At 41.5% G+C, this 23,563-nt stretch overlaps 1 protein-coding gene across 1 annotated transcript in view; it reads left to right on the top strand.

Moving 5' to 3' along the window:
• LOC140717063 (polymeric immunoglobulin receptor-like) overlaps positions 1 to 14,736 on the top strand; it is a 35,441-nt gene extending 20,705 nt beyond the window's left edge. Inside the window, exons 4-6 of the mRNA XM_073030245.1 lie at positions 6,104 to 6,424; positions 10,927 to 11,247; positions 14,669 to 14,736. Coding sequence (XP_072886346.1) covers positions 6,104 to 6,424; positions 10,927 to 11,247; positions 14,669 to 14,736 — 710 coding nt within the window. The remainder of the gene's footprint in view (positions 1 to 6,103; positions 6,425 to 10,926; positions 11,248 to 14,668) is intronic.
• Positions 14,737 to 23,563: the final 8,827 nt, after the last annotated feature.

The following is a 23,563-nucleotide window of genomic DNA, read 5'->3' on the forward strand; positions in this document are numbered from 1 at the left end:
ATCCGTCACTTCCTCCTGGAAGATGTGGAGCCTCTCAAACATAGTTGGAATTTGCACTTCCAAACAAACTGAGGGCATTCCATTCATACTTCTGGCTTCTGCTTTGAAAAGGCCAGAGTAAGCATTGAGTTTTTAGTCAGTGATGCTCATAAAATGAAAAGGAAGGACAGGTCTACAAGTGGGTTAATCACCTGGACCAGATTGACTGCACCCCAATGTTCTGAAAGAAATAGCTGAAGAGATTATAGAGGCATAAGTGGTGAACTTTCAAGAAGAATTAGACTCTGGATTGTTCCGGAGGACTGGAAATTTGAAAATGTCACTCCACTCTTTAAGAAGGAAGGGAGGCAAAAGAAAGGAAATTATGGAGCAGTTAGCATGACATCAGTGGTTGGGAAGATGTTGGAGTCCATTATTAAGAACAAGCTTTTTCTTTGCAAACATCCACGAAAACAGAGGAGTGGCCCAAAGAATGAATGACAGTTAAATGTTAGAGCCCAAAGCCCCGCACCCCAACTCCCCCCTCCCATACACAAGCAGTGGCAAGGCAACGAACCCCTCCTTCCCACACGAGCAAAAAAACCACCGGCACCCTACACTGGGCACTCTGGCACGCAGCAAAGTATCAATAAAGACACAGACTTGCAGAACCCCAAAGACTACTCGTTCACCCAGTTATTCAATTTACTACAGGGTCTCTCTCTCCCGAATAAGGGAAAAAGAGGTGTCCCCGTATCTCAGTGAGAGGGGACACACAACAAACAACTCGTTGATTTACAATGTTAAATGGCTCTTGCGTCACTAGTTCCGAGCTCTGCGCCCAGAGAGTCGGCCCCAGGGCTCAGGTCTCAGGACACACAGCCAGCAGCTAACCTGCTGCTCCCGATGTTCCGTGTTCTCCAGTGACGCCTCAGTCAGGGGCACCGGCCTAGAATCAGCCTGCCTCCACAGCCACGAAAATCCGACATCCTGAATGCACACTCGTCTTCCAGGCCGCGTCCTTGGGGTATCAAGACCGGTCGTCAGGCCCTGATAGCGGGTCCCATTCCCACAGATATCTGAAGTCAGAGTCAGTCTTCCAAAGAACCTTGATAAGGAAACAAAAACATATATCAAAAACAGAAACAGAGCCATTTCAGAAGGTGCAAGCAAACTGGTAATGTTACAGCTATACAGGACCCTGTTCAGACCCCACTTGGAGTACTATGCTCATTTCTGGTCACCTCACTATAGGAAGGATGTGGACACCATAGAAAGGGTGCAGAGGGGACTGACAAGGATGTTGCCTGGATTGGGAAGTGTGCCTTATGAGAATAGGTTGATTGAACTCGATCTTTTCTCCTTGGGGTGTGGAGGATGAGAGGTGAACTGATAGAGGTGTACAATATGATGAGAGGCATTGATCGTGTGGATAGTCAGAGGCTTTTTCCCAGGGCTGAAATGGCTAAAACCAGAGGGCACAGTTCTAAGTTTCAGGGAAGCAGGTACAGAGGCGATGTCAGGGGCAGAGAGTAGTGAGTGCATGGACTGGGCTGCTGGTGGCAGTGGAGGATAAGGTCTTTTAAGAGACTCCAGGATAGGTACATGTAACCCTAGGTAATTTCTAAAGTATGTACATGTTCAGCATTGCATTGTGGGCCGAAGTTCCTGTATTGTGCTGTAGGATTTCTATGTTTCCATGTTTCAAAGCAGTTGCCATTTAGCACCATCTTGACTTTGCTCCACCGTCCGAGTCCATTGTTAAGAACAAGGTTTTGGGGTACTTGGAGGTATTTGATAAAACATGGTTTCCCTATGGGGAAATCTTGTCTGAAAAATCATCCTCAGAAAGCAAGGATGTTCCTTTCTTTGATTTATTTACCGATAGAGTGCAGAGTAGGTCCCTCCGGCCCTACAAGCCACACAGGCCCAGCAACCCTTGGCAAACCCGATTAACAATATCCTAATCACAGGACAATCAACAAAGACCAATTAATCTTTCCAATATGTCTTTAGAATGTGGGTGGAAACGGGACCACCCCAGGGAAACACCACACATTCCACATGTACAACGAACGGAGTCCGTTCATTAGAACGGAGATGAGGAGGAATTTATTTAGCCAGAGGGTGTTGATTGTGTGGAATTACTTACCACAGACGGCTTTTGAGGCCAAGTCATTGGGTGTATTGAAAATAGGGCATGATAGTTTCATGTTTAGTAAAGGCATCAGAGATTACAGGGAGAAATCAGGAGAATGGGATTGAGTGGGATAATAACTCAGCCTTGATGGAATGGTGGGGCAGACTCTATAAGCAAAATAGTTTAATTCTGCTCCTGTGTCTTATGGTCATCACTAGCTTTAGAATTCCGTGAACAGTCCAAGTAAATTATTGACCACTGAAACTGAGTTTCAGGCAGCTGATTGAAATACCTCACTCACTTTGAGATATGGGAAGGGAATTTGAGTCCATGTACAGATATGAACAAGTCTGCTGCATTTCATGGCTGTGAACAGGATAATAAGCTTTCAAAATTCATGCAAAACTGTGTAGGAATGTCAGTCCTATGCGAAGGATGGGCAAGTCTTCAGCTTGCTGCTCCACGAGGTTAACCTGTCTCTGTGCTGAACTGAGCCAGTGGCCTGTACAGTAATTAACGGCTCCTTCACTGGCTGCAGTGATGACTGGCTGTATGGCTGTGGACTCACATTTGTGAATTTCAGTTCCAAATCTACTTACTCACTTTTATTTTTTGCATGGTTTATTTTTTTACTACACATTGTGCATTTGACTGTTTTTTAATGGATTCTATAGTTTTTTTTGTTTTGCGGCTGCTTGTAAACAGAAAATCTGAAGGCTGTATATAGTATTCATACTTTGACATTAAAGGTACTTTGAATTTTTAAATTGAACTGTAATATGATTGGCTGTGATCCAATAAGCCGTCACACCAATGCAATAAAATAGAATTCTGATTTTAACCTTTCAAAAGTATGTTACAATTTAGAGAGGATGCAGCAGAGTCATAGAGATATTGGTTGAGGAAACAGGAGCTTCGGCCCAAATCGTCCATGCTGACCAGAGTGTTTTTCTGAGCTTCTCCCATTTCCTCACAATTGGCTGGAATCCTTCTAAAGCTTTCCTGTCCATGAACTTGTCCAAATCTATTTGAAACATTATATGTGTACCAAACCTCTAGCACTTCCTCTGGCAGCCTTTTCCACGTACACACTGCTCTGTGTGGAAAACACCACCCCTCCAAGACATTCCCCTCTCACTTTAACCCGAGGCTCTCTAGTTTCTGACTCCCCTAACCTGGGATAAAGACCGTGATTATCCACCATATCTTTGCCTCTCTTAATTTGTAAACGTTTATCAGGTCACCCCTCAGCTGTGTTCACTTCAAGGAAAGCTGTCCCAGCCGATCGATAACCCAAACCCTCCAGTCCCAGTAGCATCTTTGTGAATGTTTTCTGTACCTTCTCTAATTTAATCACACTCTTCCTCTGGAACTGCACAGGGTAGACAAGGTGAGGTCTGGTCAACATCCTTTATATTTGTAACATGTATTAAGTAACAACTATACTTAATGCCCCATCCAAAGAAGACAAGCCAACCATACTCCTTGTTCAACACTTTGTACACCTGTGTTGTCACTTTCAGGGCCCAATGTATTTGCACGCCTCGTTCCCTGCAGTGTAAGTTGTGTCCTTGTTTAATTTCCCAAAATCCATCATTTCACACTCCCTGAGTTCAATTCCATCACCTGTTCCATTGGCCACTCTCCTAGTTCAAAGTTCAAAGTAATTTTATTACCAAACTATGTATACCATAAACAATCTAGAAATTCATCTTTTCGCAGATACCCACAAAACAAAGTAACACAATAGAATCCACGACAAACCATGCACAACAAAGACTGACAAACATCTAATGTGCAAAAGAGGATGAATGGTGCAAATAATAAAAATATGTAAACAATTAATACGTGGAACATGAGACGCAGAGTCCCTGAAAGTGAGTCCAGAGCTGCGGAGTCAGTTCAGCACTGAGATGAGTGAAGCCAATCCAGGAACCCGATAGCTGCAGATCGCCAAGTGCTGACAAACCTGGTGGCGTGGGCCCCAGGACTCCGGCACCTCCCACCTGATGGTAGTAACGACAAGAGAGGGAGATGGGTCAAATGCAGGCAGATGGAACAGGCCCAACTGGGGGTTGTTGCTGGCACAGAGTAACGGGGCTGAACACTGGATAATTCTCCAGGTCCCTTTGTAAACTTCGACAACTCTTTCCACTGTCCACCGCACTACAGTGTCATCCACCCCTTATTAATCATGTTACCTACATTATAATTACAAACTTTCATATTGATGACAAATGACAGTGGTTTACAAATAACAGCACTGATCCCAATGGCACACCACCAGTGATAAAGTCTGATGTTGTCAGAAAACCAAATCCTCACTATTACAATCTGACTGCTTCCATCATCAAAAAACTCAGTCATATTTTTAGAGAGAAGATTTCCCATGCACAATATCATATTGACTATCCCAGATCAGATCTTACCTTTTCAAATTCATGTAGATCCTGTCTCACACAATCGGCTCCAGTAAGTCACCCACCACTGACCTTGGGCTCACCTGTCTGGAATGGGACTGGATCAGTAATCTATTGACTCAGAAATGTGGAAACACACTGAGACATTAGTGGGCAGTGACAATGATGACTCCAATCAAATAAAAATCATTACTTGTGAAGAGCTGTGAGCATGTGATGAGGGACGATGCTGTTGTCTTCTCAGTCTATGTGGAATTCAATTACAATAGACAATAGACAATAGGTGCAGAAGTAGACCATTCAGCCCTTCGAGCCTGCATCGCAATTTGAGATCGTGGCTGATCAATTCCTATCAATACCCGGTTCCTGCCTTGTCCCCATATCCCTTGATTTCCCTATCCATAAGATACCTATCTAGCTCCTTCTTGAAAGCATCCAGAGAATTGGCCTCCACTACCTTCCGAGGCAGTGCATTCCAGACCCCCACAACTCTCTGGGAGAAGAAGTTTTTCCTTAACTCTGTCCTAAATGACCTACCCCTTATTCTCAAACCATGCCCTCTGGTACTGGACTCTCCCAGCATCTGGAACATATTTCCTGCCTCTATCTTATCCAATCCCTTAATAATCTTATATGTTTCAATCAGATCCCCTCTCAATCTCCTTAATTCCAGCGTGTACAAGCCCAGTCTCTCTAACCTCTCTGCGTAAGACAGTCCAGACATCCCAGGAATTAACCTCGTGAATCTACGCTACACTTCCTCTACAGCCAGGATGTCCTTCCTTAACCCTGGAGACCAAAAATGTACACAATACTCCAGGTGTGGTCTCATCAGGGCTCTGTGCAAATGCAAGAGGATTTCCTTGCTCTTGTACTCAATTCCCTTTGTAATAAAGGCCAACGTTCCATTAGCCTTCTTCACTGCCTGCTGCACTTGCTCATTCACCTTCAGTGACTGATGAACAAGGACTCCGAGATCTCTTTGTATTACTCCCTTACCCAACTCTATACCGTTCAGATAATAATCTGCCTTCCTGTTCTTACTCCCAAAGTGGATAACCTCACACTTATTCACATTAAACACCATCTGCCAAGTATCTGCCCACTCACCCAGCCTATCTAAGTCACCCTGAATTCTCCTAACATCCTCATCACATGTCACACTGCCACCCAGCTTAGTATCATCTGCAAATTTGCTGATGTTATTTTCTATGCCTTCATCCAAATTGTTAACGTAAATGGTAAACAGCTGTGGTCCCTATACTGAGCCCTGTGGCACCCCACTAGTCACCACCTGCCATTCCGAGAAACACCCATTCAATTACACCAATTGATAGTGTCGCAGATTCCTTAGAACACAGCGACAGCTTTAAATAAAACATATTGAATTTTATTCTGTTCTTGATATTGTGTTTTTATTGTTCTCTATCAGATCCAGAGTAACAATGATTTTGTTCTCCTTTACACCTGTGTACAGGAAATAAGATTAAACAATCTTGAATCTTGAATCTGCTTGTGTGAATTTTATTTTATCTGTCCATTTTCTGAAGAATTTCTCTCTCAGTTTCAGGTGCTTTATGGGCAGAAGATAAAGTAAGAGGAGTTATGGGAAGAGCGGTCACAATCGATTGTCACTATGCACCAATGTACCGTTCACACACAAAGTACTGGTACCCAACGTCGGATCGCCAATGGACATTGTCAGTGAATGCAAATGGGCAAAATGAGCTTCATGGAAGAATGACAATCAGAGATAACACATCCCTGGGAATATTTACTGTTACTATGGAGAATCTTGTCTCTCAAGATTCAGGAGCTTACAGATGTGGAATTACAACATCTGGCAATGATCCAACCTTTGAGATTGGTGTAGACGTTTCTAGCGGTAGGTTTCTCGTATATTGTCTTGATGTCTCCACTGAAATGTCTGATCCATGTTTTCCCTGGTCGGAGTGAGGGCAGCACGGATATCTGGAGGCTCCACAGTGGGGCAGAGTCCTGTGGGTTGTGGGCTAGGAACGGGGAATCCCCTCTCATGTTGCTCTCATTCAGTGCGGGATCTGATCCACTGATGGGACACCGATTTCCAGTGAGAGGCTCAGCGTATTTTCCTGCCTCTGAACTGTGTAAAATTTCACCCTGTCAGAGGTTTGAATTCAGACCAAAACAAATGGTCTGATGTTAATAGGTCGATAACAAACATGTGTTTCTCATGGTGTGAATAGCTTGAAATTCATAAAAAGGGAATCAGTTCCAGAGCTATCCAGACTTCATTCAGTTCTCCCACAGCAGGCTTTCCCACTACCCATCCCTGCTTCATGGATCAGTCACTCCCCCCTCTACCACATGCTGACTCTCTTTGTCTCTGTCAATGTGCTCCAGGAATCCATTCCCCAGCACCCACAAAAATGATTCTGACTATCTTCCCTATCTCTGACTTCTATGATTTTATAAACTTCTATCAGGAATCCCCTCAGCTTCCTACAATCCAGCAAAAAGAATCCAAGTTTTTCCTACTTCTGTCCATGGCTAATACACTCCAATCCAGGTAACTATGTTTTATTGATTGATTGATTGAGATATACCGTGGATTATGCCCTTCAAGCATTGTCACACAGCAATCCCCAGATTTAGCCCTAGCCTCATCATGAGACAATTTACAGTGATCAATTAACCTACCAACTAGTAGGTCTTTGGACCGTGTATCAAAACTGGAAATTATATTCAACATGAAGTCAATCTTCCCTAATGCATCAGGAGTATTTGAAGGCACTGGGCCTGTACTCGTTGGTGTTTAGAAGAATGAGGGAGGATCTCGTGGAAAGCTATCGAGCATTGAAAAGCCCAGTGGGTGTGGAGAGGAGGTTTCCTACAGTGTGAGCATCCAGGACTAGAGGGCACAGACTCCGAATCGAAGGGTGTCCTTGAACAGAGAGTTGAGGGGGAATTTCTTTAGCCAAAAGCTGGTGAATCTGTGGAATGCATTGCCACAGCAAGCTGTGGAGACCAAATCATTGGGTATATTTAAAGCTGAGGTTGATTCTTAAGGGCATCAAAGGATACAAAGAGAAGGCAGGAGAATAGATAAAGAGGGATAATAAAGCAGCCATGATTGAATGGTGGAGCAGATTCAATGGACTGAATGGCCTAATTCCACTGCTATATCTTATTGTCTTATGGCCTATGGTCTTTCTAGTTCTCCAGTCACATATGATTTCTTATTGGCTTCATATCGATATCAATACTCATGGGTCCCCTTGCTGCTGTCAGTCACTAACACCAATAACAATTATACTCTTGTCCCAAAAGTCACCATTCATTTTGTACATATCTGACAATATCCTACTTTCACATGATGGGGAGTTTTCCAGGACACACACAAATATTGCCATTCCAATGACAAACTGTTAGGTGACACCCTAGACCAGGGGTCGGCAACCCGCGGCTCCGGAGCCGCATGCGGCTCTTTCATCTCTGTGCTGCGGCTCCCTGTGGCTTTGGAAAATAAATGATGAGTATTTAATTAAAATGTATTTTATGTTAGTTTGTTAGTTTTTGAAATGTAATTCTAAATTTGAAGATTATGGTGATCTTGTACAATCTAAATAAAACGTGTTTTTTGTCGCTATTAATATACGTCACCACTGCCAATGCCTGACACCCGCCAGTGCGCGATTTCTTTAATTTTTCGATCCAAGGTAGGCTAACTATGGAGAATTCTAAAAAAAGAAAAGTGACTGAAGAAAACAGAACGTTTAATGATACGTGGGCAGATTCATTTGCTTTCACTGCTGACGAGACTGGTTTACCGGTATGCTTAATATGCAATGAGAAACTAGCAAACGACAAAAAGTCAAATGTCGCAAGACATCTCCAGAATAAACACGCAGCCTTTGCTCAAAAATATCCTGATGGAGATGAGAGAAAAAAAGCCGTTTCGGAACTGATGCGGAAGGTTGATCTGAGCAAAAATCATTTCAAGAAGTGGATGAAGTCTGGAAAATCAACTACATATGCTAGTTTTGTTGCCGCTCAGGAAATAGTCAGGCATGGGAAGCAGTTTACAGATAGTGAATATATAAAAGAATCTTTCATTAAGATTTCAGAACATCTATTCACGGACTTTAAAAACAAGAGTGAAATTGTGCAGAAAATCAGGGATATGCCCCTCTCTGCAAAGACTGTCAAAGACAGAACCATAAAAATGGCAGAAGACATCACAAGACAGCAAATTAAAGACATCAATTCAGCTGTGGCCTACTCGATTGCCTGTGACAAGTCTAAAGACAAAGGTGATATTGAACAAATAGCGTTGTTCTGCCGGTATGTAAACTCTGCCGGGCCACAGGAAGAAATGATTGAGTTGATACCTCTAAAAGGCCAAACACGGGGGGAGGACATCTGTGAGGCTGTCTTGAATTGTTTAAGAGCCAAAGGAATAAAGACCACCCACCTGGTGTCAGTAGCTACTGATGGGGCACCAAGTATGACAGGAGCGCATAAGGGATTTGTGGCTTTACTGCAGAAGTCGCTGGACAGAAAGCTGCTGACTTTTCACTGCATCTTGCACCAAGAGGCACTGTGCGCTCAAACATTTCCTCCGGAATGCACAGAAGTAATGGATGTTGTCATTCAGATTGTCAATAAAATAATGGCAAAAAGTTTAAATCACCGTCAATTCCGTTTGTTACTGGACAAGCTGGAAAGCGCATATACTGATCTCCTGCTGCACAACAAAGTCCGGTGGCTGTCCAGAGGGGAGGTGCTGAAACGCTTTGTCGCGTGTCTGGAAGAAGTGAAAACTTTCCTGGGCAGCAAAGGGCCCACCTTTCCTGAGCTGGAACAGCCAGAGTGGCTGGAAAAGCTACACTTCATGGTAGACATGACAGCGCACCTGAACATGCTGAACACAGCTCTTCAGGGGAAAGGACGCACAGCCCTGCACATATTGGAGGATGTTTTGGCATTCGAGCGCAAGTTGACAGTGCTTGCCAGAGATTTACAGAAAGGCACATTGTCTCACTTCCCCAATTTGAGAGAGTTCAAACAAGCTCACGACATGATAAATTCGGAGTATTTACATTCTGCAATCATCGCAATGCAAACATCGTTTGGGAAACGCTTCTGTGAGTTCAGAGAGGAAAAAAACACATTATCCTTCCCGGTCACTCCCCTAAGCATCAATCCATCCCTATTGAATACGACTGCATTGGCAGATGTGAGTCAACCTGATCTTGAGATGGAACTGGCCAACATAGCCGACAAAGACATATGGGTGTCCAAGTTTAGACGCTTGACAGCAGACCTTGAAGATGTTGCCCTTCAGAAGGCCGTTCTTGCTCAGAATCACAAATGGAGTGATATTGAAAACCTCCCCAAACCGGACAAACTTGTGTCCGAAACATGGAATGCTATCCCCGACATTTATGTAAACATTAAAAAGTATGCGCTTGGAGTCCTGTCGATCTTCGGATCCACATATGTATGTGAGCAGGTGTTCTCCAACATGAACTGTATTAAAAACAAACATCGCGCACGCCTCACAGATGACAGCTTGCGATCCTGTGTAAAGATGAAGGTGACGTCATACAGCCCTGATGTGCAGACGCTGTGCGCTGAGGTCCAGGAGCAGAAATCCCATTAACCAAATATGATAAATATTTTAATTGCCTATTATTTTACGTATATTCATATTTTTTCATTGTTCAGTGAAATAGTCCTTTTATTTTTCAGGTTGACAGCTGGCTGACGTTATTTTTGGTTTGCTGCTGGCGGACAATTTAAGTTCGGTGTTTTTCATAAATACAAGAAGGACTCAAATAGACATTGAGTATTTTACTTTAAAGTAACCTTCAACCCAACGTCTTTTTTTCAGAGTTCAAAATGTTTTTGTTGCATGCAGAAATGTAATTTTGTTTTCTCTGCAGGAGTCCATCGATTTCATAAATGCAACACATTATAGTTTGTTTATACATAGCATAAAGGCAAAAAAAAATGTTGTATGCAATGTTATTTCATTTTAAATGTCAAACGGGTTTTGTGGCTCCCAGTGTTTTCTTTTCTGTGGGAAACGGGTCCAAATGGCTCTTTCAGTGGTAAAGGTTGCCGACCCCTGCCCTAGACTGTCTCCTTGATGCTGAGAGAGATTGTAACTCTGATTTCCACACTGACGCATACTCAGTGTCATCACTGCTGTCCCGATCTGGAGTCCTGCTGTGTTCTGGGATAATGGCAGACACGGCAGTTCAGGCAGCTGCAAGGATGCAGAGACTCAGAGAGGTCGATGAGCTGCTGAGATTCCAAACTGGTCGGTCCTGGTTGAGATAGAGAATTGCTGAAATCTTCAGAGTGTTTGATTTTCAGATGTTCACTGATTCTTTTCCACAGAACCCCCGTCTGTTCCTTTGCTTCGATTTTCATCACCAACAAGTGGCTTAAGTTGTGGGGACTCCGTGTCAGTGTCCTGCGAGTCTGTCCATGGATCCCTTCCCATTCAGTACTCATGGTATGAAAAGACGCCATCTGGGGATTCAAAGATCTCTGAGACCAACAAACTGGATCTACATTGTCAATCCTTAAAATACAAAAAAAATCTGTATTATTGCAAAGCCTCAAATAATCAAGGAGAAAAGTCCAGTGAAATGGTCAATGTGTCCATCTCCAGCAGTGTCAGCACCTGCAGAAATGTGATTGAAGTCAACAGCACGGGTAAGTGGTGCAGGGTTTGATTCTTTATGATGGTTGATGGAGTACAACTGAATGACTGATGTGTACTGGATATTGTGTTGTTGGAATTTCACTCAGGAGCATGGAGTGTATGTTGTCACCACCTTTCAGAGAATGAAAAGCCTTTCAGCACAGCAGTTCAAACGTGAGTCACTCACCACAGGGTCTCCTGCCTCTGATCTGCTGCCATATGCTGGGTGTGAATGGGTCTCATCTGGTAATATTTCTGCCATTAATTAAGATAGTCCTTCTGGGATAATCTGCTGTAATGTTTAAAGTAAAATGTATTGTCCAAGCACATATTTGTCATTTTATACTATCCTGAGATCCATTTTCTTGCAGACATTCAGAGGCGATACAAATTCATAAAACAAAATCAATGAAAAAATACAGTCAAATGTATAAACAACCAATGTTGAAAAGAAGACAAACTGTGCAAATAGAAAAGAAACAAATTATTAATAAGTAAAAAAGTAATAAAATTGAGAACATAAGTTACACTGTTCTTGAAAGTGTCCACTGGTTGTGGAATCTGTTAAAGTGAGTGAACCCATTAGAAAAAGATTGTCAAACATGCAATGTGCAGGAAATAAGCAAATCATTCAAACAATTATAGTAAGCAATTATTCAGATTCAGATTCAGATTTAGTTTATTGTCATTTAGAAACCACAAATGCAATGCAGTTAAAAAATGAGACAACGTTCCTCCAGAATGATATCACAAAAGCACATGACAAAACAGACTACACTAGAAAATCCACATAATGTTTGGCAATCCCCAATCCAGAGTCTGGAGAGGCTGCTGCGTATTAATATCGCACTACCGTCTTAGCACGTTCCCCAGAAAGGAGCTCCAAATCCACCAGACAAACAAGACCAAAAACTAAAGCAACAAGATGTGCACAAAACCTCATAGTTACAACAGTGCAAACAATAGCATAATTGATAAAAAAACAAACTGTGGATACAGTAAAAATAGTCCAAAGATGTTAAAGGACTATAAGTTCAAAAGAAATCACCACACAGTTTCCACAAGTCCCCAGGGTCCCGACAGACTCACCATCCCATGCCAGCGGCAGAAGGAAATACCCCCGCTATGGACTTCTACGGCGCCGCCCGACCCAGCCTCGCAGACGCAGCACACACTGAAAGCTCTGTCGAACCCAGCCTCACAGACGCAGCACACACCGAAAGCTCCGTCAAACCCAGCCTCACAGACGCAGCACACACCGAAAGCGACCTGACCACAGCAAAACTCTGAGGTCGTCGGTGTTCACCAATAATAGCAGAATGGTGATGGGAAAACTGATGTGATTGAAAACCAATAAATCTCCAGGTTGTGATACTCTACATCCCAGAGAACATGAGGAACCTGAGCAGCTGCCTCACTGCCTGGTTTGGAAATTGCACCCTCTTGGATCGCAAGACCCTGCAGCAGATAGTGAGGTCAGCTGAGAAGATCATCGAGGTCTCTCTCCCGCCTTCACGGACATTTACACTACACGCTGCATCCGCAAAGCAAACAGCATCATGAAGGACCCCAAGCACCCCTCATACAATCTCTTCTCCCTCCTGCTGTCTGGGAAAAGGCACCGAAGCATTTGGGCTCTCACAATCAGACTATATAACAGTTTCTTCCCCCAAGGTATCAGTCCCCTCAGCACCCAGCGCCTGGCCTGACACCTTGTCCTATTGTCCTGTTTATTATTTATTGTAATGCCTGCACTGTGTTGTGCACTTTATGCAGTCCTGGGTAGGTCTGTAGTCTAGTGTAGTTGTTGTGTGTTTTTCTTTCTCTGTGTTGTTTTTCTACGTAGTTCAGCCTAATTTTTGTAACGTGTCATGTAACACCATGGTCCTGAAAAAACGTTGTCTCATTTTGACTATGTACTGTACCAGCAGTTATGGTCAAAATGACATTAAAAGTGACTTGACTTGACTTGACTTGACTTGAATTGGCACGAGAAATAATAGATGCACTGCTGGCCATTTTTAATTCCAATGAATTGGAGAGAGGCTAACCATTCTATTTTAAAAAGGAGGTAGAGAGAAAAGAGGAAATTATAGAACAATTGGCCTGACATTGGTACAAGGAAATGTTGTGAAAATGGACAAAAGGAAAAAATATAAATGTATTGAATTGGCCTTGTGTTTTTTGTGTCCATTATAAATTCCTCCATTTCTGTCTGTTAGATATCCTGCATTTGTTTTAATTAATCTTCTCTCACATACCAACTGAAGTTTTCAGGGAGGTATATATGAAACACCCTGGTTTCCTTGGCTGCATAAATCTTGGAAAGACAACCTCCGGCCCCGGCAAACTCATGAGATTGAGGCACACTCGATCCCACACCAAACCCCGGTTTGAGTGGATTCTGTGTCATTTACTACCCTGTTACAAATCAATGCCACGAAATAACAGACAGTACACTGCATACGGTTAAAGGGATTATATTTATGAATCTTAACTAAAGGGTTAGTGAAGAATAATGAAAACAAAAGGGCCCATTCTAATGAAACAGTCAGATGTGCACAAGTTGGAGCTCATCTTGTACTTCACCTTCACTCACGCGCTGGGCCCTCGGTCAACGTGAAAGCTCACACCACCTTCCAAATGTCGCTCGCAATCCATCTCAAACAGTCTCCCACCGGATCGTACGCTACGACTGGTTCTCCCCAGCGTCTTCCCTCCTCATCTCCACTCCAACAAAAAAAGCCCCAAGCCCAACCTTAGTGTCCCTCACCAGATAAACCTCCCTTTCAATGCGACCATCCTAATTGGATGGCACAGGTTTCACCTCATCTCTTATCTTCAGCAATAACCTAAATATAAGCTGAAAAGAAGCAGCTCCCACAGAACAGCAGAAACTGAAATACAAATAGTAACAGTAAAAATATGATCCAGGGCATTACATATATATATTTCCTGCAAAATTGCTCATGTTTTATATTTTCAATGTCTTAATTGATTATTTTGTTTTAAATTCTAAACTACTTCAAATACTCAACTTTGCTGCTTTAACTGAACATGACACATTTCCTGGGATTTAATAGATTCACAAATTTCTTTGGAAAGTCATGCTTGATGGTGGACCTTTCCCTTATGATTACACATGCTTAAATAGGATTACAGTTCCCTCATTCCAAGTCCTTTCACTTCCCCAACAGTATCTTCACACCTCCGGTGCCTGAACATGGGAATGAATGCAAATGTAAACGTAATTGGGTGCACAATTAGCGTAACATTATTACTCTGTGATCAGTGATCGGGGTCCAATTCCCACCACTGTTGGCAAACATTGATCATGATCACCATGATCAATACCTATTGGTCTAACAATTTTGCTCTCTTGTTTTTGCAAGTACAAAGCAGATAAAATTGGATTTTATTTTCTTTTAACAGAGCCAATTCATTTCTCTGAAAATACTGTGACTGAAACCATGACAACTGCACAAAGGGATGAAATGTAAAGTATAAGTTTCTTTCTATGGGTGATTTCACCGCTACTCCTTCCAAATAGAGCAGTTGGGAGAGAAATTTGTTTCCCTTTACATGGTGTTAAACACATTTGAGATGATTCACTGCAATTAAATCATGTGTTGGAAACTGAGTATTCCTGGTTTTCTTGTCAGGCGTCAGGCCTGAGAACAAAGATAGAACATAGAAAACCTAGAACATCCTACAACACAATACAGGCCCTTTGGCCCACAAAGCTGTGCCGAATATGTACTTACTTTAGAAATAACCCAGGGTTAACCGTAGCCGTCTATTCTTCTAAGCTTCATGTATGTATCCAGGAGTCTTTTAAAGCACCCTAGCCTCCACCATTGTCGCCGGCAGCCCATTCCATGCACCCACCACTCTCTGCGTAAAAAAAAACTTACCCCTGACATCTCCTCTGTTCCTGCTTCCAAGCACCTTCAAACTGTGTCCTCTTGTGTTCGTCACTTCAGCCCTGGGAAAAAGCCTCTGACTATCCACACGATCAATCATCATCTTATACACCGCTATAAGGTCACCTCTCATCTTACGCCGTTCCAAGGAGAAAAGGATGAGTTCACTCAACCTACTCTCATAAGACATGCCCACCAATCTAGGTACAATCCTTGTAAATCTCTTGTGAACCTTTTCTGTAATTTCCACATCCTTCCAGTAGTGAGGTGACCAGAACTGAGCAAAGTACTCCAAGTGGTGTCTGACCAGGGTCCTATGTAGCTGTAACATTATCTCTCAGCTCTTGAACTCAATCCCACGGTTGATGAAGGCCAACACATCGTATGCCTTCTTAATCACAGAGTCAAACTGCGCAGCAACTTTCAGTATCCTATGGTTTGGTAATAATTTTAATAGGTGGATTTGTGATTTATAAGAATCATATTGCCACAATTATTACTAATAATTTCAGGTCCTCTTTTTTTCACTTTCTCGTGGTACTAGACAGGGATGTCCTTTAAGCCCTTTATTATTGAATCTTGTATTGGAGCCTTTGGCTATAACAGCACATGAAGCCAAAAATATTCATGGTATCTCTATGAATGGAACCATGCATAAGATTTTTCTTTATGCAGATGATCTTTTGGTGTTTATTTCAAATCCTGAGGAATCAATTCCTAATCTTTTGGAAACACTAAAAAACTTTGGTAAATTTTCAGGATATAAACTTAACTTGAATAAAAATGAATTGTTCCCATTAAATGCCCGTTTTTATATATAATGATATTCCTTTTAGAATTGTTAATACTTTTAAATATTTAGGTATTATAATTACTAAAAAATATAAAGATCTTTATAAAGCTAATATAGTTCCTTTAATGGACTCCATGAAACAATTATTTTCTAGATGGAATCCACTTACTCTCTCGTTAATAGGCCATATCCATGCTGTGAAAATGATGATTTTACCTAGATTTTTATATATTTTCCAAAATATACCAATCTTTTTAACTAAAAATTTTTTTGATCAAACTGAGTCTCTTATTTCTTCCTTTATTTGGAAAAATAGAAGACCAAGAATTAATAAGTATCACTTACAAAAATTTAAAAAAGATGGTGGACTTGCACTTCCTAATTTAAGACTGTATTACTGGGCTGTTAATATTAGACAATTATGCTTTTGGCTATATTGGCTCAACAAGAGCCAAAAACCTCTATGGGTTGATTTGGAACTAAAAGCTGTTAAACAATTTCATTTAACTTCAATATTAGGAGCTTCATTACCTCTACAACTCTCTAAAATTCCAAATTTAAATCTTTACCCTGTTATTAAACAGTCCTTACGTATTTGGTTTCAGTTTCGCAATGTTTTAAATTTTAAACAATTTAAATTGTCTAGTCTTTTATATCGAAACTTTTTATTTAAACCTTCAATAACCGATCCCATTTTTCTCCTATGGAGAAATAAAGGGAGGTCCCCTTGGTTCCCATGCCTCCTTAGTTTCTCAATAAGCCTTGCATGGGGTACCTTATCAAATATCTTGCTGAAATCCATATAAACTACAACTACTACTCTGCCTTCATCATTGTCTTTAGTCATATCCTCATAAAATTCAATTAGGCTCGTAAGGCACAACCTACCTTTGAGAAACCCGTGCTGACTATTCCTAATCATATTATGCCTATCCAAATGATCATAAATCTTGACTCTCAGGATCTTTTCAATCAATTTACCAATCACTGAAGTAAGACTCACTGGTCTATGATTTCCTGGGCTATTTCTACTTCCTTTCTTGATTAGGGAAACAACATCTGCAACCCTCCAATCCTCCAGAACCTCTCCCGTCCCCATTAATGATGCAAAGATCATTGCCAGAGGCTCAGCAATGTCCTCCCTCGCTTCCCATAGTTGCCTGGGTTATATCTTGTCCAGTCCCGTTGGCTTATCCAACTTGGTGCTTTTCAAAAGTTCCAGCACATTCTTTTCCTTAATGTCTATATGCTTAAGCTTTTCAGTCCTCTGTAAGTCATCATTACAATCGCCAAGTCCTTTTACAGACAGACAGACATACTTTATTGATCCCGAGGGAAAGTGGGTTTCGTTACAGTTGCACCAACCAAGAATAGAGAAGAAATATAGCATTGTAGCGGTGTGCTACACGCAGTGCTAAAATAACGACACGGAGTCGGTGAGCTGCAGCCAAAGACAAAGTTTATTTCCACTCCACAGTCTTGCTTTAAAGCCTGTCTCTCCCACCAGATACCTTGAGAGGCCCTACTGAAACCCCCTCAGGCTTTCTTCCTTTGTCCCTGCACTCTGGCTGTCAGCCGGTTCGAGTGTGCTAGTAATTGGGTCGCCACAGCATAGTGAATACTGAAACAAAGTATTCATTAATTAACACCGCAACCTTCTCTGGTTTCATGCACACACTTCCACCGTCACACTTGATTGGTCCAATTCTCTCATGTCTTATCCTCTTGCTCTTCAAATACTTGTAGAATGCCTTGGGGTTTTCCTTAATCCAGGTCACCAACGCCTTCTCATGGCCCCTTCTTGCTCTCCTAAGTTCATTCTTAAGCTCCTTCCTGCTAGCCTTATAATTTTCTAGATCTCTATCACTACCTAGATTTTTGAACCTTTTGTAAGCTTTTCTTTTCTTCTTGGCTAGATTTTCAACTGCCTTTGTACACCACAGTTCCTGTACCCTACTATCCTTTCCCTGTCTTATTGGAACATACCTGTGCAGAATGCCACGCAAATATCCCCTGAACATTTGCCACAGTTCTGCTGTACATTTCCCTGAGAACATCTGCTCCCAATTTATGCTTCCAAGTTCCAGCCTAATGGCTTCATATTTCCCCTTACTCCAATTAACCACATTCCTAATTTGTCTGTTCCTATCCCTCTCCAATGCTATGGAAAAGGAGAGAGAATTTGTGATCCCAATCTCCAAAATGGTCTCCCTCTGAGAGATCTGACACCTGACCAGGTTCATTTCCGAATTCCAGATCAAGTACAGCCTCTCCCATTGTGGACTTATCTATATATTGTGCAGGAAACCTTCTTGAACACACCTAACAAACTTCACCCCATCTAAAATGCTCGCTCAAGGGAGATGCCAATCAATATTGTGAAAATTAAAATCTCCCACCACGGCACCCTGTTATTACGGCACTGTTCCAGAATCTGTCTCCCTATCCACTCCTCAATGTCCCTGTTACTATTGGGTGGCCTATAAAAAACATACAGTAGAGTTATTGACCCCTTCCTGTTTCTAACTTCCACCCACAGCAACTCAGTAGACCATCCATCCATGACCTCCTCCTTTTTTGCAACCATGAGGCTATCTCTAATCAGCAGTGCCACACTTCCACCTCTTTTGCCTCCCTCCCTGTCCTTTCTGAAATATCTAAAGCCTGACACTCTAAGTAGCCATTCCTGCCCCTGAGCCGTCGAAGTCTCTGCAATGGCCACAACGTCATAGCTCCAAGTACTGATCAATGCTCTAAGCTTATCCTGTTTGTTCATAATACTCCTTGTATTAAAATAGACACATCTCAAACCATCAGTCTGAGTGCATCCCTTCTCTATCACCTGCTTATCCTCCCTCTCAAACTGCCTACAAGCTTTCTCTAGTTGTGAACCAGCCTCCCCTTCCTCCATCTCTTCAGTTCGGTTCCCACCCCCAGCAATTCTAGCTTAAATTCTCCTCAACAGCCCCAGCAAACCTCCCTGCCAGGATATTGATCCCCCTCGGATTCAGGTGCAACCTGTCCTTTTTGTACAGGTCACGCCTGCCCCAAAAGAGGTCCCAATGATCCAGAAATCGGAATCCGTGTCCCTGCTCAAGTCCCTCAGCCACACATTTATCTTCTACCTCACTCTATTCCTATACTCACTGTCGCATGGCACAGGCAATAATCCCGAGATGACTACCTTTGGGGTCCTGCTTCTCAGTTTATTTCCTAAGTCTCTGTAGTCTGTTTTCAGTACCTCCTCTCTTTTCCTACTTACATCATTGGTACCAATATGTACCACGACCTCTGGCTGTTCATCTTCCCACTTCAGGATATCGTGGACGCGATCAGAAACATCCTGGACCCTGGCACCTGGGAGGCAAACTACCATCCGTGTTTCTTTCCTGCGTCCACAGAATCACCTGTCTGCTCCCCTAAAAATACAATCCTCTATCACTGATGCCATCCTCTTCCTTTCCCTACCCTTCTGAGTCACAGGGCCAGACTCTGTGCCAGAGGCACGGCCACTGTTGCTTCCACCAACAGTACTCAAACAAGAGTACTTATTCTTAAGAGGGACAGGCACAGGGGTACTCTCTAGTATCTGACTCTTGCCCTTCCCACTCCTGACTGTAACCCACTTATCTGTCTCCTGAGGCCCGGGTGTGTCTTCTTGCCTATCGCTCCTCTTCATCACCTCCTCACTTTCCCTGACCAGACAAAGATCATTGAGCTGCATCTCCAGTTCCCAAATCCAGTCCCTAAGGAGCTGCAGCTGGATGTACCTGGAGCAGATGTGGCCATCCGGGAGGTTGGGAGTTATCCCACATCTGACGCTCAGGACAGAACACTGGCCTCACAGGCATCCTTCCTATTCATATTCTTCACAAGTAACTTACCTCCTCTCAACCGACTATTTCTGATGCCCCATTGAGCCAAAGCCCTCCTACTCTGACTCCCTCTACCCCGTCCGCTCTATATTGCTGTCTTCTTTTTAAATTCTTCCCACCAGTCTAACTTGCTGGCATCCACATGCCTGCAGTTGTGCCTCGATCAAACCACTGAAGAAAAAACACTCTCCTTTTAAATTCTTCCTGCTGGTCTAACTCGCTGATGTCCACGCACCTGTGCAATCACGTCTTGATTAAAAAAAAGATAATTTTCTTACCCAAGATATTTCATAATTTAAGTTATGCAGTTGAAGCTCATGTTCTGAGTTATAAGGTCATTGTTATATATTAGAAATACAAGCCCCTCAGCCTGACTCATCCCAACCAAACAAGAGTCCAGACAGCCATGAAACAAAGAAAACCATGGAGGCCTTTCAAAGAATCGAGATGGCTACCTGGTCAGCAATGCTGTCCGTCAGAGAAGAAGCCACCAATCAATCTTCCAATGCAACAGTTCTGATGAAATGTTTGAAAAGAACATGTGAGGGTTCCCAGGTGGCCTGGACAATAGTTACTCTTCAACCAACATCACTATCATTGGCGATGATCACATTTCTACTTGGAGACTTTGCTGTGAGCAGATTGGCTTTATCAAGTTCCCACACTGTCAACAGGGTCTCATATTCATTTTCTGAGCTGCGGACATCCTGAGTTCATGAAAGATGCTGTGTGAGGTCACCAGGAGACGCTCATGGAGTGAGCACTGTTTTAGATTCGCTCCATAACCTTTACTTTTTTAACCTATGATCACCCTTATTTAACTTATTTTTACCTACACCAGAAGATTCTTGTTACTTTTTTGGATTTTTCTTTAAGTGTGTACTGTGAATTTTGAAGAAATGAATACAGACATGGCTTTAAGATCTAAAGGGCGAGACCCTGGGAAAGATTCTAACGGCAATGGAAAGAAAAAAAAAACTGATCCTAAGCGCACTGAATTGACTTATGATACATTATTGGAGCTCTTAAATTAAAAATTTGAAGAACAACGACAAACTTTCAAAGAAGATTTAAAGGCTTTCCAGGATTCTCTGGATAAGATTGGTCATGAAGTTAAACAGCATGAAACTTTAATCGCAACTCTGCAAGAGGACGCTCGGAAGCGAGACTTGAAAATTGAGAAACTGGAGCAGAAATCATCTTCGGCGATTAAACAGTTGGACATACTTAAAGCCAGGAGTGTCGATTTTGAAAATCGATTTCGAAGACAGAACTTACGCATACTTGGTCTCCCGGAAGGTATCGAACAAGGGGACCCCTCGAAGTATTTCGCTCAACTTTTAAAGGATGCATTCCCTTCTGTATTCCCAGACAGTCCTCCATTACGTGATCGTGCCCATAGAATTATGCGCCGATCACCAAGTTCTTCATTTAAACCTCCTGTTGTAATTGTTTGATTTCATTATGTGCATTTTAAAGAGCACCTTATTCATTTGGCTCGTCGTTTAGGGATGGTTAAATTGCAAGAATTCCAATTCTGGCTTGTGGAGGATTTTAGCCCAGAAGTGATGAAGGCGCAGCTCGCTTTGAAACCTTTGATGTCCGAATGTTACGAGAAAAACCTAAAACCAGTGCTTTTATACCCTGCGAAACTTAGAATCTCGCCTTCGAACGCACCATGGCGTGTTTTTCTCTCTACATCTGATGCTCAAAGCTTCTGGATGAGAATTATCTTACTGCTTTGGATTCTCGTCTCTAATAAATATATGGTTTTGATCGTTACAAGATAATTTTTGTTTCCAAAACCAGATTTTGTTTCTGGCTATTGGTGTAGGTTTATTTTATATTTTATATTCCAATTAAAGTTTTTCTTTATTGACGTACTAATCTTTTTAATTTACTTACTTTAACCATTGTATTTTATTTTTTGGTCATTATTATAATCCTTTGAAGGTGAATTTTTTTTAACGTTTTGATATATATCTTTTTTTTCATTTTTTGTGTAACTAAGATGGCGGTTTCTTTTCCAAAATACTTCTTGCTTTGTTTTGATTTCACCATTTTTTTTGTCTTCTTCTGGCTATAATGCTTTTCTTATCACATCCTAACTTTTATTTGTTCAGGTTTTAACCCGATTTATAAGTTACCAGTGTTCATATTCATTTTGCTTTCTTTTTACTAGCAATTATATTAAGAAGTCTGTTTTAGCATAGTGTTAATTACTTTTTCGGATTTTGGGTGGATCTTTTTCCTCCTTTATATATTTGGAGTTGCCTTCTGGAGACATGGGGGTAGATTTAGTGTCATTCTTCCTTTTTCTGGCCTCCTTTAGGCTCAGGAGAGTTTTTTTTAGTGGATGGTGGGCGGGGGTTTCCTTTCTAATTCTATTGGGCTTTTTATTAGTTTTTCTAGTTTTTTCATTTGGGCTGATTTCAAACTACTAAAATGTCCGCTGTGTCGTCATTTCTGGTTCCTCCCCTTATTTTTGTTCCTCTTCCGGGTGCATGAGTTCATACTTTGGTTAACTCTTTATATACCAAAGGGTTGATTTTAGAAATATGGCTCAGACCATTAATTTTGTCTCTTGGAATACTAATGGCTTAAACCATCCGATTAAATGGAAAAAGATTTTTAAAGTGTTCCAAAGACTGAACGCGCATATTATTTTTACACAAGAAACTCATGTGAGGAAAGAGGATAACCAACGTATTTTTAGGTTTTGGAGGGGTCAACAGTGCCTTTTAAATTCGAATGCCAAAGTAAAAGGAGTTTCAATTTTTATTGACTCCTCTATTACATTTGTTCAACATGATATTATTTCGGATATGAATGGTAGATTTTTGTTAATTACTGGGTTACTTTTTAATAAGAGAGTTGCTATGGTTAATGTTTACACTCCAAATGTGGATTATCCTGATTTCTTTAAGTCTTTATTTACTTCTCTACCTAAACTAAATGAATATATGTTAATAATGGGTGGTGACTTCAACTGTTGTTTAAATCCTTTGCTGGATAGATCTATATCCACTCATACTTTACCAAATAAGTCAGCCACTTACATCAATTCTTTTTTGACTGATAATGGAATTTTTGATACTTGGAGATTTCTGCATCCTAAGGACAAAGAGTTTTCATTTTTCTCACATGTTTATCATTCTTACTCGAGAATTGACTATTTTTTCATTGACTCTCATTTTACTCCATCTGTAATTGGTTGTAATTATGACATTATAGCCATCTCTGATCATGCTCCAATGAAACTTGCTATTAAATTAATGGACACAGCTTCTAGTACTAAGCAATGGCGATTTGATTCTACCTTACTGCAAGATCCGGATTTCATTAAATTTATGAAGGAACAGATTGATTTCTTCTTTTCAACTAATTCCACGGATGAAATTTCCTGCAGAACACTTTGGGACACTTTTAAAGCATATATACGTGGACAGATTATCTCCTGTTGGTTTGAGAAAACGTATTAAAAAGGAAACTCTTTTATTGGTTGATAAGATTAAAGAAATTGACAAGAAATATTCGATTGCTCCTAGTAAGGAGCTTTACAAACAAAGGATTGAGCTTCAAATGGAACACAGTTTATTACTTACATCTTTGATTGAAAATCAATTAATGAAAACCAGAAGTGATTATTATATACATAGTGATAAATCGGGTAAACTGTTAGCTAATCAATTGAAGAATGCTTCGGTTAAACGTCAAATTATTAAGATTCGTCAAC

Source organism: Hemitrygon akajei, chromosome 27 (assembly GCF_048418815.1).
Source record: "Hemitrygon akajei chromosome 27, sHemAka1.3, whole genome shotgun sequence".
NCBI lineage: Eukaryota > Metazoa > Chordata > Chondrichthyes > Myliobatiformes > Dasyatidae > Hemitrygon > Hemitrygon akajei.